The sequence below is a fragment of the Tachypleus tridentatus genome, chromosome 13 (genome assembly GCF_004210375.1).
Source record: "Tachypleus tridentatus isolate NWPU-2018 chromosome 13, ASM421037v1, whole genome shotgun sequence".
Taxonomy (NCBI): domain Eukaryota; kingdom Metazoa; phylum Arthropoda; class Merostomata; order Xiphosura; family Limulidae; genus Tachypleus; species Tachypleus tridentatus.
The window spans coordinates 132,887,068-132,913,871 of NC_134837.1; the positions used below are offsets into that span (position 1 = coordinate 132,887,068).

Here is a 26,804-nt window from a genome sequence, read left to right on the forward strand (position 1 = left end):
AAACATTGAAGTGGAAAGGATGTACCAAAGAAGACCAAACATCTATCATATAAATACATTCAGAACTGCACCCTACCTAAATAGAGAGAAATGCATAAAAAGGTGAATGTCCAAGCAGAATGTAGGAGGGTGGACACTAAGAGCTATGTGAAAAATATTTGAGCAACCACAAAAGCAAGAGAAAAAGTGATAACGGTAGAGAATTGAGCACAGTGGATAATATGCTAAAATCTACTGCAAGGTTAAAAACCTTCACAAAAAGAAAGAAAAGACAAAACGAAAGCCTTAGAAATCAGAAGCCTCATAATTTAAAAATGTAAAAGAGAAAATTTAGCCCATCCAACAAAAAAGATAATAAACACTTCCAAATTAATCAGATATTGAATTATAGTCAATAATGATTCAGAATCGTGACATCCAACTCAAACAAGCTTATTCTCAAGGAGAAGAAAGGTTGTAGCAGATGTCATCCAGAACAGAACTAGAAGTTGCCAAATGTTAAGATTGTTGTGGAAATGCAGACTCAACAAATACAATATCAGGAGGAATGAACTTAATAGAAAACAGATAAATGTGAACCCTGAATGATAAAGAAAACTCCAAGGAAAACTCCTTTGGGACCCAAAGGTCCCCATGCAAAGGGAATCCATGAGTGGACAGAATGTAAGAGCTATTTATATGCAAAAACGGCTCACTTGGGTTGAGAAAATATTTTACTTAGAACAGCGAACAACGTTTCGACCTTCTTCAGTCATCGTCAGGTTCACAAAGAAAAAAGAGCTAATCTCCAACAGGACCAAAGCTGAAAAATGGTTCCACAAGGTAAAGAATTAGAGATCCATAGAATGGTTAGTCTTTTTATGTAGGAACACCGAGAGGGAGCCCCATAGCAATGATCTCCCCAAAAAGTCTGCATAAAAGAAGGGTGTCAATTGGAATTCTCAGAGATAAAACAGAGGGAGTATAGCTCTCGTAAAACAAGGTATCTCAATAAAGTAAATTACAGAATCAAAGAAAGTCAACCAAATAATGACTGAAGAATAAACAGGCAAGTATAAAGAACATGTTTGTGTAATTTTGCCCTATTAAAGCTTTTGTAATAGTAAAGTATAAATATGAAACATTTTCCTTTTGTAAAACCACTGACTGAGCCCTTTGATCCAATCCGAGTCTAAACAAGTGCACTAATTGGTTGAATTGAGAGAAAGAAGAAAAAATGGCACAAAATTAATAATATGTTGTAAAATCACAATGCTTTATTCTTGAAAAAATATGTTTAATCTGTCCTTAAAATCCTATAAACGAAGTTCAATTTATGCCTCAAAAAATGTGAAAATAGTTTTAGACTTCCAAAATCCAGAACTGTTCTAGATTCAAGTTCTATTTAGCACAGGACCCAAATGCTTAAAACTTGATATTAGAAGATGACTCTTTATTTCCACATCCATCCAGGAAAGAAACTGCTAAGACAAGACATTTACATTCATTTCTTCAAATTCATCATCATGACAATGGGACCAATGAAAATGGTGAGGATCAAAGCACTGATGAAATAAAACCACCAAAAACTTTAACAAACTAAATAAACTAGACAGTTTAACACAAGACAGTAAGAAAGGCAGAAAAGCAAAAGCACTATATCCAGGTTCCTTACTCCATGAAATCTTGGAATATTTAGAGAGAAATAACCATCCTGGAAAACGCCAAGAAACATAAAAATTCATTTGAGAATGTATTCAATGCTTGATAATTACACCTCCAACGTCTGTACATGCAAAGAGAAATTTCAGTGTAATTGGTCTCTTAGTTCCAAAATTGAGCACATCTTTGAATAGTGAAATTATTAACTGGTGCGCTTTCTTCATTCTTATTTCATTCAATAAAAAAAATAAAGATCTTTCTTACCTTTTTTAGAAGTGCATAAAGTTTAATAATTTTAATTAGTTAGTGAATGTTTAATTAGAAAATTTCATCATTCATCGCTTTCTCTCAAAAATAAACCCTGCTCTGATCAAACTTTAAACATCAAGTCACTTTGTAGCGTACCACAGGCATCATTCTAATTACTATTCTACATTCCATATAACGTTATAAAATTATTTTTACAAGTAACGAAGTATCTCATTTCACCTGTTTGCGTTACATTATTGGTTCCTATTTTGAGGACACAAGTTCCACACGCACTATGAAGACAAGGTAGCATCTTCGGTACATTAACTTCCCCAAGAATTAAATCTTTCGTACAAAAAACACATTTCAGGCTTATTCGTTTCTGAACCGTAGGTACGTCTGGTGTAACTCTGTTTGTATTTGACGATGACACATGTGGTTTTTTTGGTTTTTCTTCCTCAGTAAGCATTTTGTATTACGTAGTATTAATATTACCAATAGTAATAGCACTGAAATTTGAAAACAGAACCCTTACTTCTCTATAGTATCATCTACTTTATCAGTCATTCAAAGCATATAAAAATGGTTTTTATTGGTATTTCCACTAATTACCCTATTAAATATGTTTATTTGTACATAGATTACTTTCAAATACCATAATACTGCACATCTCTACTGTTCACAAGCTCCCACATTTTCGTACGTGCGCCCTCTAAGAATTACTAAATACAATTTGAACAATACAATAATGATAACTGCTAATTGCATCGACAGGTCTGGATTTTTTTTTTTTTAATGAGATCTACTAGAACAAGTATAATAAAAATATGTCCTTACTGGTGGCATGTCTGCGGATTTCCGACGTTAGAAAATGGGTTTCAATATCCGTGTTAGGCAGAGAAGAGATAACCCATTGTGTAGCTATGTGCTTAACTGCAAACACATTCAAATTTTATATGCAAAAACGGCTCGTTTGGGCTGAGAAAACACTTTTACATAGAAGAGCGAACAACGTTTCGACCTTCTATGTAAAAGTGTTTTCTCAGCCCAAACGAGCCGTTTTTGCATATAAATTTCTCAACAAGTGGGTTTCTCGTCATCACTGATTAAATTCAAATTTTATAAAATACTATGAATCGATACATACGGGACCAATCAAGCTATAGTAATATAAAACGTTTTAACGCTACAAACAAGAAAATCAAAGTACAAAAACAGAGTTACTTAAAATGTTAAAGAACTGTTCCTATTTGGCTAATCACTGTCATCATGTTAGTCTGAAACAAAACAGGGATTTTTTTGATTTTTTGATTTTAAGTAATTCCGTTTTTGTTTTTGTACTTTTGCCTTTCTTGTGTCAATACCCTTTGTAGTATTAAAATTTACTACATAACTCATGTTAAATATGTTACTTATATATCGAACTCTACTTGTCTTTATAAAAGTTCATTTGCTATATTTTTCTTCGCCAGCATTACTAAGCGTGTGGAATACTTATACCTGAATTTATTTTATTACTCATCAGGATCTCTACTAAACTACCCTTAAATCTAATTAAATGTCCAAAATATTGCATCGTCCTTCATACATATACATATACACACACACTAGTATCCTTTGTTCTAGGGCCCTGCATGGCCAGATGGGTTAAGGCATTTGACTCGTAATCTGAGGGCTGCGTCTTTGAATCCCCGCCGCATCAAACATGTTCGCCCTTTCAGCTGTGGGAGGCGTTATAATGTTACAGTCAATCCCACTCTTCATTGGTAAAAAGTAGCCCAAGAGTTGGCGGTGTGTGGTGATGACAAGTTGTATTCCCTCTTGTCTTACTCTGCCAAATTAGGGACGGCTAGCGCAGATAGCCCTTGTGTAGATTTGCTCGAAATTCAAAACAAACAAACAAATAATCATTTGCTCTGGAAGAAAGGAATCATTGTAAACCCTAGTGGTAGAGTGTATACTTTTCTAATAACAAATTCACCTTGAGCTATCTCCTATGTCCATCAAGAGGAATCGAACCCCTGAATTTAGCGTTGTAAATCTTATGACTTATCGCTGTTCTACCGGAGGATAGACAGAAAAGTTTTTTAAAAGAATTAGAACTAAAAAGTTCGTCATTTTTCGGACCCCCTATTGGCATACGAACATGCCTGTGGACGAATAACCCGTTACGTAGCTTTGTGCTTAGCTTCAAATAACCACCTGCTTTTTCTGTATAATTGTCAGGAAATTTCACTTAGTTATTTCGTCAAAAATCAGTTGAAAAAGTAAAATTTTGATTAACTCCAAAAACACATATATAGCAATTTAGGTAGCTTAATAAGCAAAATAAGCTTTAGTTTTACTCGGGCAATACTGTGAAACAGTTACTGTTACTACTCAGATATTGTAAAAGTGGTTTTAAACGAAAGATTTCTGTAACTACCATTTTATTTTATCACAATTTCTACTATCGAGTAATATTGTACTTATAATGACAGGTCTCTACGCAGAATGTTTAAGGTGGATCTAATTTGTAGGACCAAAAAACAAGACACGTATCATGCTAATGAAAAAGGGTTTGACCCCCAGAAGATTTAAAATAAAAACTTCTATGTGGTTCAATTTTGAAGAAAGTTTAGATCAAATATATCTTAAACAATTGCATAGTTCTTCCTTTAAAATCCACAAATACCCAATAAAAAGTCAACAAATCATAATTCAGATATAACACTGCATATGTTTGTTTTTAATATCGCACAAAGCTACACGAGGGGCTGTCTGAACTAGCTGTACTTAATTTAGCAGAATAAGACAAGAGGGAAGTCATCACCACCGTCTGCCAACTCTTGGGCTACTATTTTACCAACGAATAGTGGGATTTACCATCACATTATACATTCCCATGGCCGAAAGGGCAAATATGTTTGGTGTGACTGGCCTTCGAATCTGCAACCCTCGGATTACGAATCGAGTGTTTAAACTACCTGGCCATGCTGAGCCCATTGCATCAGAAGCAAGATTTAAGTTACCATAAATATCTATGTTTTGTCGAAATAAACTTAGTACTGTACTATCCACATGCAGAACAGTTATTAATTTTTAAATTGTATTACTAATTTAAACAACTGTGTAGAGCAGTAGTATATTAGTTATTTTAATGATGTTTTAAAAACACATAGGTCCAAGAAGTCTTGATAAAAATGAAATAGAAATCCTATAACCCGAGCGCTTTCGAAAAGTGGACCTTTATTCTTCAGGGTGGGAGTGATATATATAGAAGGTGTTCAGTGACATCATAGGGGTCATCCGGTTTTCTTGGAAATGTTTATTTATCTGTACACTGTTGTGAGTGCCTAATTTCCCATGCAATGTAGCCATATATGGTTTCTATTTCATGTTTATCTTAGTTATTTTAATCATTTACATGATTATATACGTACATGTAAGCACTATCAAAATAACTTGTTAACATGCTCAACTCTTCGAGGGTACTTTTCGATAAATATTGTATATACAGTCTCAATGCTCAGAGCATTGTCATAATGATTATGCATTAAAGCTGTAACACTCATTCTTTCTTAGATTTGTGTACGCCTCAGGTAATTATTAAACTGGCGAAAGACAAAAACCAAACGTTCAAAGGAACAGGAACCTAGTGACAGTATTTTTTCTTATGTCACAGTTTATAGGGGTTTCGGCCAAAACTGATATCATGAATCCGTGTTGAACCTGACGTTCTATTAAATAAACAAATTTGTAGGTCGATAATTCCAATGACATACGAATAAGGTATGCAGATTAACTGTGCTAAAATGCATAATAAAATTGGTGTTTGTTTGTTACTTGAAACGTTCAGGACATATTAAACACACTTACATTGATGTCTCCCATTAACATAATGGTATGTCTGCGGACTTACTACGCCAGAAACCAAATTTCGATACCCCTGGTGGGCAAAACACAGTTAGCTTATCGTGTAGCTTTGTACTTATCCACAAACAAACTTTACTGATAATTATGTAAACTATTAGTTGAAGTATGTGTTCCCTGTGGACTTGTAAGCTAGCTTACTTAGGGTTGGTCTAAGTATAAAAGTTGGAGAATTTCAATAGTTTTATTTATTGTATTCTCAAGACAACTGGTATGAGTATTAATACTTTAATTAAAATAAAGTACATAATTATTCTGCTACAGAGGAATTAGCTAATGAAAGCATATCTTAGGTTTATAAGTCATCTTTTATTCACTGAAATTTACGTTTTCTTAGAGAAAAAATCACAAATAACATAAACACTGTGTGATAATTAAAGATTGTTTTTATTCTATAAATTAACTTGTTTTACTTTCCTGTTTGTATTCAGTTTTCTTTAACATTCTTGAACCTGCATTTTAGTATCTTCAGGTAAAACTGTCTTCTGTAAGAGTATTTGATAGATTGGAACAAGAAATTCAAGAGTAAATATACGTTTCTAAATCTGTTTGAGTTGTAATATTGTGTTAGAAAATAAAACGACTAGACAAATTTTAGACAACATGAATACAATCATCATTTAACTCAAACAAAAACAAAGTGATGCGTATATATTTGCACAAACAAATGTATAGTTGCTTCTATAGAATTGTTGAGTAGGACCTCAGATTATCACCTTTTGATACAAGTCTCTAATTACGATAAAAATCTAGTTCAAACTCGAAAAATATAAATGATTTGATTTTACAACAAAGTTCGCATTATTTCTCTTTTGAGGACGTGAGCTCATGACTTGTTTTTTTTCACAGCATTCACCAACTGTAACATATAAAAAGCATCCATTCAGCCAGCAAAGATAATAGCAGTCGCTTATCCTTCTAACCTTTTAACAGTAAACGATGTACAAGAATACCTTACACTGTTAATACGTTGGCAAAACTATCGTATTGATTGAATCAGCACTGGACAGGGAGTAGTTTTAATAGGAAAAATAATGATATGTAGATGTCGTAAGTCTGATTATTAGTTAGAAAAACATAATTAACAAAAAATAGTTATGAGGTAAAATAAAAACCAAATTAATTGTTAAGTTTTTGAAAAATTAAAATAATGAAAATTTTATTTTGAAAAAATGAAACTAAAAATTTACTGATTAAAGAATAATCTGTCTAATCTAAGTTGTACCTTTTTTTCTTCTTCTTTTCTTCATACAATTCTTGGTAACATCGAATGGCATTTTCTTCTTCTTCCTCATATGTCGCCCCCCGCTAGTACAGCGGTATGCCTCCGGATTTACAACGCTAAAATCAGGGGTTCGATTCTCCTCGGTGGGCTCAGTAGATAGCCCGATGTGGCTTTGCTATAAGAAAACACACACACACACCCCTCATACGTTCGATCTTGGTCTAAATTAAGAAACGTATCATTGTCGAGAGCTTGAGAATGTGCTTTAGTGCATTCTCCATCATCAGCCACTTCCAAAGACTCGAATCCAAGATTGTGTCCAATTTTGACGACGTCTTCGGAAACATCCCTAATTTCGGACTTAAAGCCGCAGAAACCGCTTGTACAATGAGGTAAAACAAGCTTCCACACTGCTCTCATGTTACTTTCGCTAACTTCGAGCCACGCTTCGTCGATGTTTACGATAGCTTGTTTGTTTGTTTTTGAATTTCGCGCAAAGCTACTCGAGGGCTATCTGCGCTAGCCGTCCCTAATTTAGCAGTGTAAGACTAGAGGGAAGGCAACTAGTCATCATCACCCACCTCCAACTCTTGGGCTACTCTTTTACCAACGAATAGTGGGAATGTGAACCCGCGATCCTCAAATTACGAATCGCACGCCTTAACCCATCTGGCCATGCCGGGCCAACAAAAGTGTCAAACGATCTTTTGACGCCTTATAACCTGAGTTATTTTTTTCATTTTCTTATAGGAAAGTTCTAGAAGGCATTTTTTTTCCAAAATAAACCCATTTCATCAATATTAAAAATTTGGTTATCTTTGTACCCACCTTTTTCAATAATTACTACAAATTCATTAGGAAATTTTTTAGCAGCCTCTTTGTCTTTTCTTGAACTTTCGCCTACAATGCAAACATTATGAATCTCCGAGCGTTTTTAAAACAAAAGAACCAACCACGACTTGCCGAAAATGTTTCAGTAGTTACCCCTTCTCCATCGTTTTCTTCCATTACGTTTTCTTTAAGGGTGTTGAAAAGACTTATGGCTTTCGTTTGAATTTCCATTTGGTACAGCAGTAAGTCTAAGGATTTACAACACTAAAATCAGAGGTTTAATTCCTCTCGGTGGACTCAGCAGATAGCCCAATGTGGCTATACTATAAGAAAAAATAACACCTGCTTTTGATTGCAGCTTCTATCCATATTGATAGCAAACGTTTCATATTCACCATTAGAGAGCTCTTTTACTTTACGATTGTTTTTGAGGCAAAATAGTTGGTACCAATTACATACTATTTGTACTGATTCTTTTCTCTTACTATTCTTTTCACAGAAGATTCATTTATTCATCTGTCTCGTGCGAGTTTGGCGAACGAAGCGCTTGCTTTACGTCATTTTATGATTTTATGTTTCTGTACTAATGTTGGTCATTTTTGTTTCTTTGACTCGGTATAATTGCACTTTCTTTTTACATTCATAATAAAGGGATTTATGTAAAAAAAAAAAGATTGCAAAAAGGATACACCTATGCTTAAGAAGAAAAAGCTGAACTTACGCTGCTGCTGCAAGCAAATGGTCCTCAGATTTATACTGTACAGTATATAAATACGCATGCGCATTGTATAGGCTTGCAAAAGGATCCAGGATAAGCGAATGATGCAAATTTCTAGAGATTATTCTAGAAGATCCGGCATGGCCAGATCGTTAAGGCACTCGACTCGTAATCCGAGGATCGCGAGTTCGAATCACCGTTATACCAAACATGCTCGCCCTTTCAGATGTGTGGGCGTTATAATGTTACGGTTAATCCCAAATGTTTGTAATAGAGTAGCCCAAGAGTTGTCGGTGAGTGGTGATGACTAGCTGCCTTCTCTCCAGTCTTACACTGCTAAATTTGGGATGGCTAGCGCAGGTAGCTCTCGTGTAGCTTTGCGCGAAATTAAAAAACAAACAAACAATCATCTAAGAAAATTTTAGAAAAACGTCTGCCACAATGGAAGAACCCCATACGTATATCAATATAGTTGCGTTACATTAAATCGTTTTGTACTCGTTGAATCATCAGTCACAAATTATAAACCGCATTATGATGAATCCTCTACTGATTAAAGCCGCATTGTGTGAGGTATTACTATTTATCGCAACTTACACTTAGCAAGCGAACTCGTGTATTGTTTGGAGCATGTTTTTTTTCCCCATTACTGTTTTTCGTGTTTTTGTGTTGTTGTTTTTTTTTTGCACAAAGCTACACGAGTGCTACCTACGCTATCTGTCTCTAATTTAACACACTAGAGGGAAGGCAGCTAGTCATCACCATCTACCACCAACTCTTGCGCTACTCTTTTACCAACAAATAGTAGGATTGATCGAACATTATAACATACCCACGGCTAAAAGGACAAGTATGTGTGGTGGGACGAGGATTCGAACGCACGACCCTCGGATTAGGAGTCGAGCGCCCTTAACCACCCGACCTTGCGGGCCTTCACATTATTTCGTAAAGATATTATAGAATGATAATAAATTGATTTAGTTCTTCAACAAATATATATTTAAAAACAGCCGTTTTTAAATATATAATTTTCTCTACAAGTGGGTTTTCTCGTCATCACGGATTTCTTCAGCAATGTTTAATTTGCTATAGGCTGTGTTCACTCGTATGTCTAACTTCACAAACAATGTCTTAGGAGAAATTGCAAATGTACAATGACTTTCATAATTTATCCTTTATTGAACAATAAAAAACAACATTAAATACGAGTGTGTGTGTGCCCACCAAGAGGAATCGAACCGCTAATTTTAATGTTATAAATCTAACAACTGTCCTACTGAGACAGTTAAATCAATGATGTGCTAACAAGTTGAATCTAAATTATAACACTGAAAATATACCTTGTGATAGACTTAATTCACAGAAAAAGTATAGTCGCTATTCAGCCTCTGATAGGACTCAGTGCAACATGTTTTATGGAATAACAGGACTGCAATATTTAATCTAAAACACGAACTGCTAAGTCTCGCTAAGACCAAAATGGGAAAAAAAAAAATTTAGTTGAGCTGATTCGTGCTTAAATTTTTTTTCGAGAAAATAAACATTTATAATACATAAGTTTATGTTATGGCCAACCGAAGTACACAGAAAAAAGTTATTAAGAATTGATTGATTGTTTGGAATAACGCATGAAGCCTCTCAATGGATTATTTTTACGTTTAGGTTGAGTATTAAAAGCCAGAGCAAAGATGAAAAATATCCTGACTATCTATACGTAAATACAGGTTTAGATATGTGTTTAGCTTTTTTTCCTTCTTATCTAACTATTTGTTTTATACTGACCAGTGCTTGATTAGCATGTGAATCCAAACGAATGTTGCGCCTGTCGTTTTATGTACATTACAGTGAACAGTGTTTTATAATATAAGAATTATTTATAACCCAGTTCAAATTCCCCGCCACGTATAACGCTAAATGCAGTTACGAAAGATAGTGTTTCCGTTTTATCTGGGTGTGTTGACTGTCGTATGTATAGACAGACCCATCCGATTTCAGAACTGGGGATGGGCCAATACGACGTTGCATACACCAAAACAGGATTTGGTGTGGCTGAATCTGGGATGTGATTTAGTCGCAAGTTGGTGTAAAGTGTTAGTCTAAGTAAAGAATCAAGAACTAATTCGTTCTTTGCAAATTGTAGTGTAAAATATGTTTCGTTTATAATATTAAAAACAATTCGGACGTTAACGAAAAACATTATTTTTTAAACTGGTTAGCCTCAAGTAAAAGCGTGATTTATAAACTGATAAGATTAATATTGATTAGTTTTTTCTTTTGGATATGGCTTTGAACGGATGTTACAACTGTTTAAAATATTTAGTAATTGTGTTCAATCTCTTGTTCTGGGTAAGTAATTGTCACTACTGTTAATACTGTTTTTATTAATAATAATATTAACTATTACTATTTATACTAATGTGAAGTGTAATTCTACTATAACTTACAAGTAACTAAATTAAACACTACTACTACTACTAGCTGGCATGTATGCATTTTGTATTTATACTTAAATATATTTTACTATTAGCTGACCAGTTGATACCATAGCAAGAATAATTTACCCATCACTAATTCAACTTCTAAGTCTAGGAAAGAGCCAGTCACTCTTCTGAGTGGGTTCATGTCTATATTATTAAAGTATTATTAAAACGTGATTCAGTTATGATATGTATGTTTTTAAGTTGTGGCAAAGTTACTACTACTGAACATGAAAGAACACTTAACATGGCACAGTTTTTCCACATACCTTTATGATTTATTTGACATTTTTTACAAAAAAACAACTCTAAATTGAATCTAAAGTCTAACTTTCATTCATTATATGTAATTAATCAGTCTTTTAATTTTGAAAAATATTTCAAATTTTCTTTAAGTGTACAAAATACATTACATCTGAAAATGGCATGATATTTGAACATAACTTTGTATACATATACAAGACTATCACTATTAGAAAACAAACAAAAATATATTTAAATGAAAAATGCTTAAACTTGCCACTCATAATTGATTTTGTGAAGTGGTAGGTTTTCGTGTTCTGTTTATTAACATGGACAGATGATTCCAGAAACAGAAGTGACTGAACAGTGTAAGTGATTAATAGAAACAGCCTGATGACTTTATGGCTATTTATGCAATTGGCCACAGTATGGTGGAAATGAAATGTAACTGTAGCTCCTCTGATTTATTGGGTTGACCTTAATGTGTGAGAATAATTGTAAGTTGAATGTAATCATCTAATGAGTCTGATATGTATTAACAGATTCCACCAATTACCCTGTTCTAAGTATCAGCAATTCTTTTTTTCCTAAGATATCTGTACACTGTCTGTTGATTTATCAAAAATGGAAAAACATTTTTTGGTTTTGATGCTTTATTTATTTTCCTCATTTCAGACTCTAATTTTTCAATTTTTTACCATTTCTAGGTAATTCAGGTCAATTCTCATATTTCCCACAGAATGTAAAAACAGAAAAATAATAATAATTAAAAATTAGCTCTCTCATTGCCTTCCACATAAACTGTGTCATAAATATCATTATAAAACCCAATTTTTTCTTACTTTTAACATAGCTAAAATGTTTGAAGATACTGGTTAAATTTCTTTTTCACCAAAAAAAAACCCAAAAAATTTACAATGGACTTAACTGTTTAATGATTATATGTATAATACTGATGGATTGAACTTGACAAAATGTCATAACATTATTCACATACCTAATTTAACTTAGGTTACTATATGGTATATTAAAATGGACTCAAAACCCCATGGATATAACTAAACTGTGTTTGCTGTTAACATTTCGTTATCAGCTAGTCAGATCTCTATCATTCCTGTGGTTCTGTAAATCTGATATCATATCTGTAAATATAAATCCCTGTGGTACAGGAAGATATAATATATTTTCTCACCCTGTCAATTAAAGTTTAAGTTTTTTTTAAACCTGGTACGTTAAGTTGATCTTAATGTAGAATGTTAATCAAGAGAGAACTACCATATTTTTCACTTAAGTTATTGACATGGTTGGCTGAGATGACAGATATCACATTTTACCCCATTGAAAAAAACATCACTGTAGTATGTGATACATGCACATAGAGACAGTGGTTGTTTCTGTAGTATGTGATACATGCACATAGAGACAGTGGTTGTTTCTGTAGTATGTGATACATGCACATAGAGACAGTGGTTGTTTCTGTAGTATGTGATACATGCTCATAGAGACAGTGGTTGTTTCCTTTGACAAACAGGGTAATATTTTAAAGGCTTGGACATCCCTACAAGGCCTAGTATTAATAATAATACTATTTCTTTTGATTTCAAAGTTATACTTTCTAGCACATAACTTAATGGCTTTAAGTTCTTAAATTGAATAAATATTAATTGTAGTTACTGTTAAGTTATACCAAGTATATAACTAATATTAACACCTTCTGATGTAGTAAACTTCTTGTTTTGTTTTGAAGTTAGACTTGTGTTTTGTTGTAAATGGTATTATGCAACTTTCTAAGAGTAGTGTTCTGTTCCTTGGGGTAACTTGACATAAAGAACAAAAATGTAACTAATCAGTGATTAAGTTCTAATTGGATAAAGTGTAACAGTTATCAGTGTACAGTTGAAGATTTTTTTGAAGTTGTAAGTAGTCTCATTTAGAATTATTCATCATGTATCAACAATACTTTGTTGTAATCAGGAAACAATTTGCTCTTTCATAATATGTTGTAACTTATTTATTTTCTTTAAAATAAAGATCATCATCTTATTAGTAGTTCTTGTGTCCTTTTTTAGTTCAAATTGTATTCCTTGTAATTAAATAACTTTCAAATGTAGATCATTAATGTTGATAACATAACACTGAGATACTCACTGTAATAGAACAAATAATAATATACTTCCAATCTTGTATTTTAGGAGTTATTCAAATTATTATTATTCATACTAACCTATAACTTATCTGTCCTAACTAATGAACATTGTGCATTATTGACTTAAAAGACATCAGCCAAAAGAGAGAATTACTTGGTTTTTATTACTGTCATAGGAGAGGCTGAGTCAAGTAAGATCAGTGTTCCCTGTTAAAAGGAATTACTGTAGCATGTGATATCATCTTGAGTAGCTCCCAGTAAAGGTTCTGTACTTTCAGTTTACCTCCTCTGGGATCTGAACATCCATCCACGTGTTTTTCGTGCATGGTGACCCACGAAAGGAAGTAGAGGATCCTGGTGGTTGAGAGGTCTAACCCTAACACACCACTTTGGCCTTGAATTTCTGTAGAGGGGTGGTCACCCTTGGATCAATCGGCTGGTCCACTTGGGCTATGGTCAGCCAAGTACAAGTGTTGTGGACACTGTATCTGATGCTGGCGTTTGGGTATAGTGCTCACAATATCCTGGTGTTGTTGCAGTGTCCTTGTTTGGAACTGTAGTGCATCCCCTCGTAGGGCTCAATGGTGAATGGGGTCAGTAAGTACCAAAAAATTATTTTTTTATTATGTATCCTCCAAATAAAAATTCTTATAAAATAGTGAAAACAGTCCACAGATAAACAACCACGTCTTGAATATTTTGAGTAGCAATCTTCGACATCTGTAATACCTGTACATCATTTTCTTATACTACATTCTCTTTCAGATAAGTCTTTAGGGCAAATGTCTTCTGTTTTCATTCGGAAGGACTAGAGAAACTTGCTGTCTCTAAAGTCAGTCAAAAAGCTTTGCTCTGTTGACATATTGGTGGAAAAATCCACTCTAAACACAGTGAACTCTTCTTACATTTAAAGGCGATTGGTGATATACCTATTGAGGTTGCGCCTCATGCTACTTTGAATTTGTCACGAGAAGTTATTGTTGAGAGGGATTTGAAGAAAATCCCTGAGTCAGAGATACTCACTGGTTTCTCCACACAAGGAGTTTCTGCAGTGAGGCATATCTCCACTTGCAAAGATGGAATTATAATGCCAACAAATGTCCCCGTTTTAACATTTACATCACTGCATTCACCTGCGACCATCAAGGCATGTTATCTTAATTGTAAGGTACGACCATACATTTCAAACCCTCTCAGATGTTTCCAGAGTCAGCGGCTTGGTCACTCAAAGACATCATGTTGTGGTTCCTTGACAAGTGCTCATTGTGGTGGCAAGGACCACAATGCCTATGAGTGTGAAATGGACCCTCGTTGCATCAATTGCAATGGCTCTCACCCATCCTACTTTTGTTCTTGCCCTAAATGGTTGGAAGAAAAAGAAGTACAGTATTTTAAGACAATTCAAAACATTACTTACCCTGAAGCTCAAAAGTTGTTGTATACCACTTCATCTTGGATGTATGCTGCTGTGCTTCATTCCACAACTACAGTGGGAGTGCAGACAGATCTCTCTGTACCTCCAAATGAATTATTCTTAACACCCATATCTGTCCCTAACATTCATTCCAGCAAACCTCAAGATCCACTTCCTTTGATTCAGGGTACGGGCATTTTCTCAAGTACATCTTCTTCTCCCACCCCAAGATGCAAAACAATCATTCATTCACATCCTCAGTCCTTGGAATCCTCTTCCAACAATAAAAACCTGCTCAGTCAACCCAGGGCAGGACCTGAAGAGGTCAAAAGACCTTCCTCGAATAGAGACAATAAAGAATAAAGACATAGTTATAAACAGAAGGGCTTTCCACCCAATTCACCTACACCTAAATAAATATGGATACAATGGAACTGTCAAGGTTTACATTCTAATCTGGATGATAATAAAGTACTGATTGTTTCCTACCATCCTGTATGTCTTTCCTTACAGGAAACATTTCTGAAACCTGCCAATACAGTCACCTTTCGGGAATTTTCTTTATACAGAAACAAGAGGTTTTGGGATGGATGAGTGCATGGAAGGTTGGCACTGTTGGTTGATCAGCATGCACCCACCCTGTCTTTTTCACTTGATATACTCTTGGATGCCGTAGCCATCCATGTTTCCTTGGGTCGTACCATCACTGTTTGTTCTCTCCACCTGTCACCTGGAGAGACCTTGAAGCTCTCATTGAACAGTTGTCATTTCCCTTTTTAATTCTGGGGGACTTTAATAGACATAGTCCCCTCTGGGGAAGTGCTGATATGGGAGGGGTTGCTCTGTGAATTGTATGCTCTCTAATCACAACCTTTCTCTTTTCAGTTCTGGTTCATATGCTTATTTTCATGCACCTAATCAGTCCTTTACTGCTGTTTATCTCTCAGTTTACTCCCCTTAATTATTCTTCCACTTTTCATGGAGAGTTGACAGTAATCCACAATAATTATTTTCCTATAATTTTGAGAGAAACTGGCTGTAGTCGATGCCACCTGACCCGAGTGTGTCCAGGTGGAAGCTGGATCAAGCCAACTGGCCCTCTTTCACTCTCTCGCAGAAGTTGATACTGCCATTGTCTGTAAGCCTTAAATATACAACTGCATGGCAGCAGTAACTAACTGTATTATACTGTCTGTGGTGGAACTCTGCCTTCCACATGACACGGAAGGCTCAAAAATGTGTCTGGGATAATTTTTGTAGGTATCCCACACTCTCAAACTGCCTCACTTTCCAGCAAACCTGTGCACATGCTCAGTGGATAAGATGTCAGAACCAGAAGGACTTTTGGATAAAGTTCACAACCAGCGTATTTTCTAACACCAGTTCCAAAGTCATATGCAACAAGATTCGAAAGGTCAGTGAGCAATATAATTCTGTCCCTTTTTTATCTTGATCTCTGACAGCCAGGAAGTAGCTGATACTGTCTCCTGCTTTTTTTGCTATTCTTCTGATTATTTTTAACTGGATCCAGCTGGAGAATGTTTTTCCTGATGCTTTGCTATTTTCCTACCTTTCTCTAAGCTTGAGAAGGATCTCAAGATTCCTTTAAAGAACTGCCCAATTGCTTTGACGAGCTGTCTCTGTAAGACCTTAGAGAGGATGGCTAATGCTCGTCTTCTTTGGTTCCTCGAAGCAAACAACCTCCTCTCGCCCACCCCTTGGGGGTCTAGACGACAGCACCATGGACCACCTGATTCTACTTGAAACGTCAATCAGAGAAGCCTTTTTGAAACAACAAAATCTCGTATCAATATCCTTTGACATTGAGAAGGCTTGTGATACAACATGGAGGTATGGCATTTTGCGAGACCTCCATAGGTATGGGTTACGTGGTCATTTTCCCATTTTATTTAAAAATTTTTATTGGACAGGTGATTCCAAGTTCGTGTGGGTTCAACACTTTCTCATTCTTTTCTACAGGAACTTGGAGTCCCTCAGGGCTGTGTTTTGAGTGTCACACTTTTGAGTATAAAGATTAATGCCATCACTGAACAACTCTCTCTTACTGTTGCAAACAGGCTCTATGTTGACGACTTTCACATCTCACATCAGTCGTCAAACATAAGGTATATTGAGTGGCAGCTACAGACTGCCCTCAATCATTTACTAAAGCGGAGTACAGCAAACTGTTTTAACTTCTCTCTCTCTAAAATCGTTTGCATGCACTTTTGCTGCCAATAGGGTATTCACTCTGATCTTGAACTGCATATCAGTGAAGTTGTGCTACTTGTGATCCCTGTGATAAAGTTCTTGGGTCTTATCTTTAACCATAAGCTAACCTTTATACCACACATCAAGCAGCTATGAGTCAAATGTACAAGAGTACTGAACATCCTCCGCGTCCTCTTTTTCACTGCTTGGGGAGCAGATCGATGTTCTGTGCTAAAAATATATTGTGCTCTTATTTGATCAAAATTAGACTATAGGTCACTGGTCTGTAGCTCTGCCAGGACCTCTGCCTTGAAGATGCTGGGCCCCATTCATCAGCAGGGACTTTGGCATTGCACTGGGGCTTTCTGCACCCCCTCAGTTCAGGGTTTCTTCACAAAACTTCATGAACCTCTTCCTTTTTCAACTATCTTTACTTAGTTGCTTTTACTTTTACTTTTACTTACCACAGCATCTCACCTGGGGTTGTGTTTTCCTTCCTTGGTGGGTCATGTTTTTTCAGAACAGATGATCTGCCATTGCTTCTTTTGGCCTTTGTTTCCAGGTGCCGTTGAATGTATTGGGTCTGTCTTTTGATAATATTGCTGTATCCACTGATCAGCCCATCCCACCATGTCTTATTACAATTTCCAAATATGACATTTCTTTAAGTCATCTGAGAAAAGCAGGCACTCCTGATTTTAAATACTGTCTGTTATTTGCTGAAGATCTTTCAAACCATCCTTCCATTCCTATTTATATGGATGGTTTGAAATCAGGTGAATCTGTGGGCTCTGCCATGGTTTGTTGTGGTTTGGTGGTTGCACACAGAATCCCCTCTACGGTGTCTGTGTTCACTGCTGAACTGTATGTATCCCATTTTTCATGCCCTGGATCACATAGAAGTTAAGCAGTACTCAAATTGCACTATTTATACTGATTCATCTAGTTCTCATCCTGTTCTTTCTGATATTCAAAACTGACTGGCTCATTTCTCCTTAACATCTATCCAGATTTTCTGGATACCAGGATACGTTGGTCTTTGCAGGAATGGGCTCGCCAACACTGCTGCTAAATCTGTCTGTTCTGGCACTATCACTTATGTGCCTGTTCCATTCATGGACTATCATCCTGTATTCAAGGCTCCGTGCTGGTTGGCAGTCGACTTGGAGTGAGCAATGTGAAAACAAGCTTTTCCAAATAAAACTCTCTATTAGACTTTGACCATCTTGCTTCCCTGGGGATTGTAAAGAGGAAGTTGTCCTGACTAGAATATGCATTTTTACAGTTTTTTAACTCGTGGTTTTCTTTTAATCGGAACTGATGCACCAAAGTGTTGTCTGTGTGACACTCAGGTCACAATAAGCCACGTTTTACTGTCTTGCCATCATTATGACTCTCAGCGATGGCACCATTTTAAACATGTTTTGTCTCAAGGTTTATCTATAACATTAGAAAGTGTTATTGCCATTGGTGACACTGTCCACACTATAAATATTTTAGTTTTTAAAGGCCATTAATCTTTTTAATGCTATTTAAGTTTTTAATTTATAAATTAGATCTTTTTTTAAAGTGATTCTATTTTGAGAATCAAAGTACATCTAGTTTGATTTGAAATTAGAAAATGGCCATTACGTCAACTCGAAACCGGGACTGGAGAGGCCAAATTCAGGTGTCTAATGCTAATGTTTGAACTACCTGTTAGTCATCTTGGTTAATAATAATAATTAAATTTTTGCTACAAGTCTTTTAAAACTTGTATCACTTTACTTTCTGAAAATGGCTGTTATGTCAAATAACTCAAAACCAGGACTGAAAAGGTCAACTGCAGGTGACTAATGCTAATTTTTGAACTTACCCATTAGTCACCCTGGCGAGTTATGATAATTATAATTATGCTACAGAAAGCCCTTTACAACTTGTATTACTGTAGTTTTTCTGTTACTGCTGTAAACTAGATATAAAAATTGGATTTAATGCTATTTATGTTTTTAATTCAAAACTTCAACTTTGTTTTGTTTTACCTTAATTTCTTTTTACGTAGTTTAATAATTTAACTTTAATTTTAACTTTTTACCATATGTTTGGCAGAGATAGTCTTGTTGCTTTGCACCATAAAACACCAAACCAACCAACCAACTCTTTATGAAGCTTCGTTTATCAGACTAGAATATCTTCAGGGCTGTAGTGTGGGCAGTGCATTTGGGGAGGCCACCAACTTGAATGAGGACTTTAATTTTTTGATTGAATAACAAAGTAAAGTAATAGGTTAAGTAACTCTGATTTTATGTATCACACAGTACTGCATTAAATACCAGTATAACACTAAGGTTTTTCCACTACAAATTTATTACCAAGTGGCATTCAGTTTTCAAGGTAGCATAAGTACCTTTCTAATTCTCAGACACATGCCCACTGTCCATGAAGAATGTTGAGTAATATGATTAAGAATACAGGTCAGGTTGCAGAATCAGTGAGTGAATCTGATTAAAAGAATTTCACAAGGACTTTATAATAATTCAGTTTGATACTTATCCCTGTGGCTTGAGTAATTTGAGCATTTGTGCTAAGTGTGGGCTCTCCATTCATGTTCTGTTTACCAAACATACTGATAAGAAACAAAACAACTACAGGAGACAGCTTTACACTGCATGTGAACTACTTAACAATATAAACCTACTGACAGATATTTGAGGAAAGTTTTTAAACCCATTTTTTCAAATGCTTTATTTCAAATCATTTCAAAGTAAAGCATGAAGGAAGCACTTGCCTATATATATATACAAATGAAAATTTATTGAATGTGTGTAAAGAATGTTATTTTTATTTGCTGTTTAATTTGTCTGTATCCTGGACATTCATTTGTGATACTTGTGTGTGTGTGTGTGTGTGTGTGTGTATATACATATATATAAACAAATCAAATTTTTTGATGGTTTTCAATTCAGATGTATTTGAAATATTTTAATTATATAAATTAGTTAATAAGCAATGTTAAAAATACAGTTAGAAAGCTCATAGAATTTGTTCTCTTTACGTATTTCAGAGATCCTGTGATAGTTATGCTATGATACAGAAGTGCTGTATCTCTGTTTAAGTAGAGTATATCTAGCTCAGAAGTATAAAGTTAGTACAACTTAAGTTTAATTTGTTGTGTCATTTTTTAAAAACTAGTGCAGCATTAAACTGTACTTGCAATAAAACATTACATTTTTCATGTTTTAACTCGTTTGTGTTAAATAACAGTATATTGGCATCAGGCTGAAAAAGTGTAGAATGTAGTTATATCAGTGTTCTGACTATCAGTGGTTAATAATTGGAAGTTTCTGTGCTGAATATCTGTGTTTTAGCTTTTGTATTAACTTTTCTATCTTTTCTTTTTCCAGCTAGCAGGAATTGGAGTATTGGTTGTAACAGTCTGGCTTTACCTTGGGAGTCACGAGTACTTGACAAATAATGAAAGTACCTATACATATTTTACAGCAATTTACATCCTAATGGCTGCAGGATCTCTTATGAGTTTGGTTGGATTTCTAGGATGTTGTGGGGCTCTCCATGAGAGTCTGTGTATGCTGGGAACTGTAAGTCTCCTGAAGAAGTGTTTTTTAAAAAATTAATTGACATAAAATTGATACTTTTGTTCGGGTTCTGAGGTTTAAATAATATAAGTACTGTTGTGCCCCCCCGCTAGTACAGCGGTATGTATTCATATTTAAAACGCTAAAATCAAAGGTTCGATTCCTCTCAGTGGGCTCAGCAGATAGCCTGATGTGGCTTTGTTATAAGAAAACATACACACACAAGTACTGTAATTGGAGCTGGGAAATCAGCAGCAATTGCTAATTAATTTGTTGGTGGGCTCATTAGTCAATAATGTTTGATTACTTAATTAGTAAATGCCACCTACCTAATTTTTGATCTTTTACTCCATGTTTTTCTTGTTTTTGAATGATTTTCAAATTTCCCTTAATTTCATATGATAAACCTTTTCTGGAAGTTACCATTTGCACATATCGAAAAAAAAACATTTTTTCTTATAGTAAAAATGTTTTGTTGCAAATTTTGTGCACAATCATTACTTGACAGGTGATTTGTGAACATCACATAATAAACAAGAAGCTCTGATACAGTTATAAGGACAAAACATTGGCTGACATAAAAGGTTTTTATTAGTTAGAGAGTAAAAGTGTTTTCTTTAATTTTGTTACCAAATTGACTAAATACGCTACGTAGTCATTGTTAAGTTTCGTTTTAAAATACACACTAATCCCTCACTGGTCTTCTATAGATGAAATAAACTGATAATTAAATAACAAAAACACGTCTTATTATCATCAGTAAGGGTTATAATGTTTTTGTATGAAACATACCATGATTGAAATTGCAAGTAATTAAGAAGCCAGTTAGCCCATTTATGTATATTGCTTAAATGGAATAAATATAAAAATTTGAATTATAAAAATATTTAACATTTACCTTCCATACTCACTGAAAAGTAACTCATTTGACTTGATCACAACTGTATTTGATGGAAATACATAAAAAAATCACTTGTAAAGGTTTCAACTCAATAAAACCGTAGTACATCTATTAAAAAGTAAAAACGTAAGTTTGAATAAAGAGTCAAACCTCAACAAAATACATTTTTTAAGCCTTAACTAATCTCTGGCTATTTCACTTTGTTTAATACTCTGTATGTGCATTCTTACTGTTCCTGTGTCTTGGTAAGCTGCTGGTACATGATGACAAAACCTTTTTCAAACTTTCTATATTTGTTATGATGTTAAACTTTTAACAGAATTTTCTTTATTACCCATTTAACTTGTTTTCAAGTGTAAACTTGTGTGCATCTTATCTCAAGGTATCTGATGTCTTCTTATTGAATAAAGTCTATGAGGCTACCAAACACAAAAGTATTTTCACAGTTCTCATCAAAAGTAACTACAAAAAACTTGTATATATACAATCTACTGCCACATGACAGTTTAAATCTTGCTTTATCCAATCATGTTTGAACTTCACAACTGTTTTGAAATGCATGTTTCTTTAGTAAATGATCAAACAATGGATGTTACAACATAATTTAAGTGGCAACCCAAGGCCTGTACAAAAACTAAAGGAAATACTTGAAAATTAAGAACTAGATATTATGTTTCTTTTTGGTGTTCTAGATTCTTAGCAAAAATAGTTATTCTCTAAAATGAGCAGAACGTGTTTTTGGTTTTAACTGACAAATTCAAGCAGGGTTATTTTGTTTATAGAGCTATGTAGAAATGAGAATACAAACTTTTGATGAATTATACTAAATAAGTGTCAGAAAATGACTGCTTCCGCATATCTGCTTTGTGTATTCATTATTAAAGAATATGATTACATAGTAATAGATCAGAAATAAAACACTGTTAAGAAGGACAGCAAATTTATGCTTCATTTTACATTTAAGTAGCCAGAGATTAAGCAGTGGGTTCTGTCATTCTCTTGCTTTCCATCCTTCTCAATATTGAAAAACTAGTTACATATATTATCAGTTTTGCAATAACAAACACAGGAGGAGTAACTTTAATGGCAATTGGAATTGAACTCAAGACCCCTAAACAATGAAGTGTCCCTCGACTACTTATTATGTAGCTTTATGCAAAACACCAAACAAATACAATGGAAACATTTCAATTACTAGAGTAGTTGGAGTAAATGAAAACAGTAAATAATCAGAAAACATAATTTAAATTGATTGATTATATTTTAGATAACCAATTTAATCATAATTTTGATCAATTGATTGGTGGAATTATCAGAACTAATTTGAATTAGTTGATTATTTCCAGAACATTAATTAGTTAGCTTCCAAGACATTAATTGATGTAGTAACTGCTCATAGCTATTCAGTTAGATCACCCAATTTTATTTATTATTTTAGATTTAAGAAAGAAAAATGTTTTATTAGAGCATTTCCAAAAACCTTGTCTGAACAGTTTTGTACAGTAGAAATTCTTAAAATGAAAAATGCCTCATATGAATAAATCAGGTGTCAACTGATACATGGGCTGTTTATGGTTAACATTTTAAAGGATATTCAAAATTTAATAAAAATGAGTTAACAGACAAATGAACAACACTTAATACATTTGGAATATTACTGTAATTCACTCACCCTTGATCTAACAGACTCAGCATAGAATTCAAAACATTCTCTTAAAAGAAACAAATGACATAACAACAATTTATATTAAAATTCACTTTGAGAAAAGGATTAGATATTCAAACTTTTGAAGAATTCCTAAATACTTCAAATAATTTCAGCTGTCACATTCACAGGAAAAATACATTGATGTTTGAACTTCAAAACTTAATATAATTTCATACTTTCTGCTTTCACAGTTTAATGTATGCATTGCAAGGTGTCGCATAGTTATGTGTAGAAGATACATTGTCAATTGTTTTGTGTGCAGAATATGCATTTTATTTAGTAGTTAAATGCAGATTAAATTGTCCAATTAACTTCAGTTGTTTACAATGCAACTAAGTATAAGCAAAATAGTTTTATTATTTTACATTTTTTCAGCTTACTACTACCAAATACAGTACAATAATTGTACAAGTTTTTTCTCTGTATAAAAATTTCTACTGTTGAAGTAGTTCCATTTTACATGTAATATTGCAAGTTGGTAACTGTAAATTGCTGTACATATTGTATTTGTATTTATAACTTTTGCTTAGTTGCTGTTGGTATATTATGCAGAAACTCATTTTTGATATCATGTGCAGTTTTGATAAAATGAATGTGAAAATTAAATATCATTTTTGTAGTTCTTCGTTTTCCTGCTAGTGATATTTTTAGCTGAGCTGACTGGTGGTATTTGGGGTTGGTTGCACAGGGAAAAGGTAAGTTTATAACAAAATTACATGACATTTATTGCATTACCTAATCCTTTCTATGATTGTATTTCATAGTTATGAATAAACATCTTCAACTACAAACTAAAATCTTGTTGAAAACCTGTAGTTTATAAGGATTATTTAGCTCCATCAGCAACTGTTATTCATTAGGTGAATAAAATCATTTTTCAGTCAGCAGCTAAACATCTGTTAGGCCACTTGTTGATGGGAAATTTATTGTATTTTGTCAGTGCATTCATTCTCTACATTTGATAAGAAGTACAGAAGACTACTTAAGCAGGAATTATCTGTTCACATTTTGATTTCAAAAAATTAGATCAACTTGAAAAAGTTATTCTTATATCCGTGCACATTAAATCAGGTCCCCTGTTGGTACAGCAGTAAGTCTGTAGATTTACAACGCTAAAATAAGAGGTTTGATTTCCCTCGGTGGGCTTAGAAGATACCATGATGTGGCTTTGCTATAAGAAAACACAAACACACATTAAATCAGCAAAGTATAAACTGTTCATTTTGAGTATCAAAGCTTGAGGCAGAAGCTGCAACAACAAAGGACATTATCCCTAATGTCTGGATTTTTCTGTTGTCATGGGTTAAATGGTGTGTTGTCATTATTGCAGACTTTCATTTAAAATTTATGTGACTATTATTTTATGAATGTATATTGTTTTTTTATTATAATTTATCTAAGACAAGCCTCCAATTTATTGTTATGTATTGCAATGTGAAATAGCCGTAAATTGAGTTAAATTGTAAGTTGAGTTTAGAAGTTTAAATGTCAAGATGTATCAAATTTATTATATTTATCAATAAGATTTATACACAAGCTTCAGTATATTAGAATAGAAAAGTTAAATGTTTAAAAGTATGTGGACACAACTTGGAGTACCTTAAAACTTGTGTGTGTGTGTGTATACGAGGGCTGTTCAAAAAATACGTGGACTGACGTCATAAAACAAAATGTACTTTATTTAGAAGTTACAGGTCTGGGACCCCTTCAAAGTACTCTCCTCCCCAACGCACGCACTTATCCCAACGGTGTTTCCACTTGTACGCTTCTTTTGTAATGTCCTCCAGCTCCTTCGTCGCATTTGCCTTAATCTCAAGAATCGTCTCAAATCTTTTTCCTTTCAAGGGTTCTTTGAGTTTGGGGAACAAGAAAAAATTGCAAGGAGCAAGGTCAGGTGAGTAGGGGGTGGGGTGGGGAAGAACAGTGATCGAGTGTTTGGCCAAAAACTCACGAGTTCTGAGGCACAAATTTCGCAGCAACGCGGTGCATCTTCAATTTTTCGGTCAAAATCTCGTAACAAGATCCAACTGATACCCCACACTCTTCAGCAAGCTCCCTGACAGTCAGACGTCAATATGCCCGCACCAGGGTGTTGATTTTGTCGACGTGTGGGTCGTCAGTTGACGTGGAAGGACGTCCAGGACGCTCATCATCTTCAATGGACTGTCGACCATTCTTAAAACGTTCATGCCACTTGAAACATGCCGTACGCTTCACAGCAACATCACAGTAAGCCGTGTTAAGCATAGCAAAAGTTTCAGTGGCATATTTTCCAAGTTTAACACAAAATTTCACAGCAAGTCGTTGCTCCTTCAGGTCATTCATTCTGAAATCCGCCAAACGAAAAAATCGCACTTCACTTAAAACCGCGTAGCTAATACACAAATGAAGATATCTGCAATCGGGAAATGGCATCATAATCAGCTGATCTGTGCGAACCTAGCGACACCAAGCGGATTCCCCTGGAACCAACTGGAGCCGCGCAATTCAAACAGTCCGCATATTTTTTTAACAGACCTCGTATATATATATGTACCATATCAAACATATGAAGTAGACAAAGAATGGAAATACTTACTTACTAGCTTATTAATGCACTTGTGTTTCATGCAGTAATCTCAGTTATTTGCAATTATGAATAATGCTACATTTTTAAATAAGTAATGTACAATATCTATACCTTTATATTTACATAAAAAAAACTTTAAGAAAATGTTACAATATTTCATAATGCTTCATCTTTATTTAAAATGGAAAGGACTCCTGAAGGAAATTGTGGGATTAAACTCACCATATTAGTTCCTGTGGAGTATTGCTTTTTTAGTATTTGTATTTGTTATGCCTTTTTAAAAGATTTTTTTCTCTGTTTCTTGCAAACAAACTTTTTGCCATCACACACATCCTTGATAATTCTGGTGCTACCTTTCACAGACACCATGATACACTTATTTACCTTTGATTATTTTCAGTAATGAATTTATTTAAGAGTTAGTTATCTAGTTTTAAATGTCGACCATGTAAATGGAGAGCTTGTGTCTAAGTACTTAATTGTGTGATGTTTTTTGTTTGTATTTTTTGGGTAGGAACGTTATATAAGAAGTGTATGAATTTCTGTTTTCTAGGTAAATAAGATGATTGATAAGTCCATTACGAGAATGATCAAGGAGGAGTATCCAGATGTTAAGCTATCACTCAAATCTGTCGATGCACTTCAGCATGATGTGAGTGAGGACTTTAGTAAAGTTCTCATGTTTTATAATTATGAATTTATACCACAGATATATTGAAACTTTTAAAAAACCAGTCCTATTAGTTTATTGTAAGGTACTAATTGTTCCTTGTCATAAAAAAAATGCAATGTAAAGCTAATTTGTTTAGATATAATATTGATTAAACATTTGTGTTTTAACTGGATTCATATAAAATCTGTATATTCAAACTAGGTGTAATATATTGGCTTTGTTATGCATATCATCCTTTTTATTGTAATGTTTCAGAATACTAAGTTTTGAGTGTATTTTTTATGTTGATTTATCTAAACTTTGGGAAATGT

General features: G+C 34.2%; 2 protein-coding genes across 5 annotated transcripts in view; one reads left to right on the forward strand and one right to left on the reverse strand.

The window, feature by feature from the left end:
- LOC143238873 (E3 ubiquitin-protein ligase TRIM33-like) overlaps positions 1–2,611 on the reverse strand; it is a 94,860-nt gene extending 92,249 nt beyond the window's left edge. The window contains exon 1 of the mRNA XM_076479478.1: positions 2,131–2,611. Coding sequence (XP_076335593.1) covers positions 2,131–2,359 — 229 coding nt within the window. The 5' untranslated portion in view covers positions 2,360–2,611. The remainder of the gene's footprint in view (positions 1–2,130) is intronic.
- A 7,914-nt stretch (positions 2,612–10,525) lies between these two features.
- Positions 10,526–26,804, forward strand: part of LOC143238875 (CD9 antigen-like) — a 29,795-nt gene continuing 13,516 nt past the window's right edge. The window contains exons 1-5 of one of the 4 annotated variants that reach the window (XM_076479483.1): positions 10,602–10,922; positions 13,721–14,026; positions 20,451–20,645; positions 23,872–23,946; positions 26,374–26,472. In XM_076479483.1, coding sequence (XP_076335598.1) covers positions 14,024–14,026; positions 20,451–20,645; positions 23,872–23,946; positions 26,374–26,472 — 372 coding nt within the window. In that variant the 5' untranslated portion in view covers positions 10,602–10,922; positions 13,721–14,023. Of the gene's footprint in view, positions 10,923–13,720; positions 14,027–20,450; positions 20,646–23,871; positions 23,947–26,373; positions 26,473–26,804 lie in introns of all 4 variants that reach the window. The other 3 variants (XM_076479480.1, XM_076479482.1, XM_076479481.1) reach the window with 3 other exon arrangements.